The sequence below is a fragment of the Cynoglossus semilaevis genome, chromosome 20 (assembly GCF_000523025.1).
Source record: "Cynoglossus semilaevis isolate Cse_v1.0 chromosome 20, Cse_v1.0, whole genome shotgun sequence".
In the NCBI taxonomy this organism is placed as follows: Eukaryota; Metazoa; Chordata; class Actinopteri; order Pleuronectiformes; family Cynoglossidae; genus Cynoglossus; species Cynoglossus semilaevis.
Window position 1 is genome coordinate 14,435,806 of NC_024326.1, and position 3,122 is coordinate 14,438,927.

At 45.4% G+C, this 3,122-nt stretch overlaps 1 protein-coding gene across 1 annotated transcript in view; it reads right to left on the minus strand.

Moving 5' to 3' along the window:
• Positions 1–861: 861 nt before the first annotated feature.
• The window catches only part of lig1 (ligase I, DNA, ATP-dependent), a 43,209-nt gene continuing 40,948 nt past the window's right edge, over positions 862–3,122 (minus strand). Inside the window, exons 28-29 of the mRNA XM_025052454.1 lie at positions 2,774–2,866; positions 862–1,109 (exon numbers count right to left, since the gene is read on the minus strand). Of these exons, the coding sequence (XP_024908222.1) occupies positions 1,035–1,109; positions 2,774–2,866 (168 nt within the window). The 3' untranslated portion in view covers positions 862–1,034. The remainder of the gene's footprint in view (positions 1,110–2,773; positions 2,867–3,122) is intronic.

Sequence of the window (3,122 nt, forward strand, 5' to 3'; positions counted from 1 at the left end):
CAAACCAGTCCAGTCCAGTCCAGTCCAGTCCAGAACAAACCAGTCCAGTCCAGTCCGACTCACTGATGGTTTTAAATTTTTTATGACCGGCTGTAACATAAACACCGTCCGAGCGATGACCGATAACAGACGGAAACAATCGGGATCCAAGTGATGGACGCCCCCCGGTGGATGTGAGAGTCTGTGCAGGTGATGAAGTGTCTGCAGATCAGTGAGCAGCAACATTGAGATGTCGTCAGAGTCACGGTTTATTTTACAGCCTGTTTGTCCCTGAACGCAACGCTGAGACAAGACAATCGTTGACAACCTGTTGATGCAACATCGACAATTTTTATTTTTTTTTTGCAACTTTGCAGCTAAGGTCCGTGACGTCCTTCATCGTCTCAGTCTCGACCCGTTTCAGCCCGGACTCCGAACCTCCAACGTCAACTCCCGCTGCTTCGCTCGTGTCTCCCTGGTGGCGTGACGGTGCAACTACAGCGTCTCATTTTATTTCTTCTTGAAGTTTCCTGGCAGCTGGGTTGAATCTCCTTGGTCCGTCCTCTCTGAACACACACACACACCGCTGCCACCTGTTGGATATTCCCCAGCAGAACACGGGTCTGTTGGTATTCTGAGAGCAGGCTTTTCTTGGGTGTGTGTGGTTTTTTTTTTTTTTCTTTCTTTTTCTTTTGTTGCAGAGTGAATTCTTGACGGAGAGCTATTACCAGGAGGTGGGAGTTGATCTGGGCATTTGGAATTTATGTGCACCATATGCAGTGAGAGACTCACGGAGGGTTGGCTCTGAAAAGAAAGTGGGCTGTGAGTTGAAAAAAAAAAAGAAACGCTGCTGTGATAAATCAATAAGAGAAGAAAGGCCAGTTAGAACCAGCAGAGGACTTTATTATTATTATTTTTTTTTTTTCGTCTTCTTCAACACTTCAATAGAGAACAGGAACAGACAAAAAATAGAGAACAGGAACAGACAAAGACTATTTACAATCACAGGACAGTTTTGTCATTCATTAATATTCTTGGTGGACGACCGCAGGTGATCAGTAGTAGTCCTCCAGGTCCGCCTTCTCCCCCTGGTTCTGGATCTGCTGCTGCTTCTGGTACAAATCTGCAATCTGTAATAAAAAAAAACAAACAAAAAAAAGGACGGATGGAGCGGGACGGACAGACGGATGGATGGGATGGATGGAGAGAGGGGAAAAAAAAAGAAGAAGTCGTATCAGTGACATGTTGATTGTTTATATCCCAGACTTTGGAGTAAAACGATCGAGGCCTGAGACGGCGAGACCGCGTCCAGGTCCTGTCCTCGAACCAGGGGTTTGTTGTGTCGAGACGGTGACTAATGAGAAGGATCCAGAACGATCCTGATGGAGTTTTTATAAACGCTGCGTGGTTCCCAAACGGACACCTTGGCTCCGAACAGCGACGCAATCGCGTCGAATGATGATTGAATTGGACGATCGATCAATTAAGGCATTAATCAATCAATCATTAAGACTTTAAGTAATGACTCAAACGAACGCCAATCAGGCTGAAACGTTTGAACGCACGTTTCAGCGACGTGATTCGGTAAAACCGAGAGGTTCCAGGAGGTGTAGAACTGACAAGAGTTTAATAAACCCCCCCCCGGAGAAGACGTGAGGAAAGATCTGCAGGATCTGTTTGTTCTACTCAAGGGCAGGTGGTGGCGCTGGCCTGGAGGCTTCAGACTGATGAGGGAGAACTCGACATAATCGAGGGGGGGATGGAGGGGGGTGTTTTTCTTCTCCGTCTTTTTTTTTCTTCTCCCTCTCCAGAGGGAAACAGAGTCGTTTCTTTGAGGATTTTCAGGAGTTTCTGCTCAGATGTTCAGCTCACTTTACAGTCAAGAACCCAGGAAAAAAAATAAACAAAAAAAAAAAAAAATATTCCATCCATTTTCATTCCATTTTCTGGATTAAATGACGGGTCATGACACCAGACTCTCTGGTTCCTAACGTTGTTTCCGTCTCAGCCGTCGACTCAACGACAAACAATAAGACTCCAAATTATTCCTCCCTAACAAAAAACACCCACAAAAAAAAAAAAAAAAAAAATTTCCTTCATCCCAGTCGGGGTGGAACAAACGTCTCCTAATTGAAACCAGTGTCGTTTTATGGAGTTTGTCGTTGCCTCCTGACAGAGATCTCACTTCAGGCCTGGACTCTAACGAGCATGAAGAGCGTGGACGGGTGGAGGCAGATGGCGGCTCCAGGAAGTGGAAACTCAACTCACGTCTAATGAAGGCGAAAACAGTTTGGGTTTTGGCAGGGAAGAAAAAAAAAAAAAAAAGTTTTTCTTTTTTGGGGGCATCATTAAAAAAAAAAAAGAAAAAAAAAAAAAAACCCTTCAAATGTATGTGAGAACCACCTGTTCTGCTGCTGCTGCTGTGATTGGACGATGTCAACGACACCTGGTACATTTTGGAGAGTTTGTTTTCATTTTTCTGACTGTGTTCTAAAACTTTTGGAGAACTTTCTGGACGTTTTCCAGACCAGAAACAAACTGTTCTGAGACGATGCTGCAGTGCAGCAGTGGTCAGACAGGGGGCACTGTGGGGGAGACACTGATCCAGCTAATTGGACCTGTATTTTTTGTCTCGATAACTGAAAGATTAATCTGAACATAAACTGGAGCTGCTGCAGTCGTACCACCTGACACAAGCCCTGAACTGTGATTGGACGGTTCAAACTTGACCCTGAATAATCTCATCTCTGAGGTTTTAATGTGACGACACCTGACCTCAGGTCAGCTGACCTACCTGAGCTCCGCTCGTGGCGTCCTCGGGTTTTTTGTCGTCTCGAATTCTCAGGAAGCGAGGAAACCTCAGAGAAATTCCTTTCTCAGGGTCAACCTGAGGAAACAGGACCAGGGATTAGAACGAAACGCCGGGATTAAAATGGAACACCGGGATTAAAACAGAAGGCTGGGATTAAATCAGAATGCCAAGACTAAATTCTTCTTCTCCTCTAGTTGCCGCCATCGTTCCGTTGCCGTGACGTGGAGCTGCCAACGACTGAGTCGCGGCTCATAAACGCGTGTCTGTTCCATTAAACGCAGCAGCTTTTACCGCCGTTTTTAATAACTCCATTTAACTGTTGCTAATTATG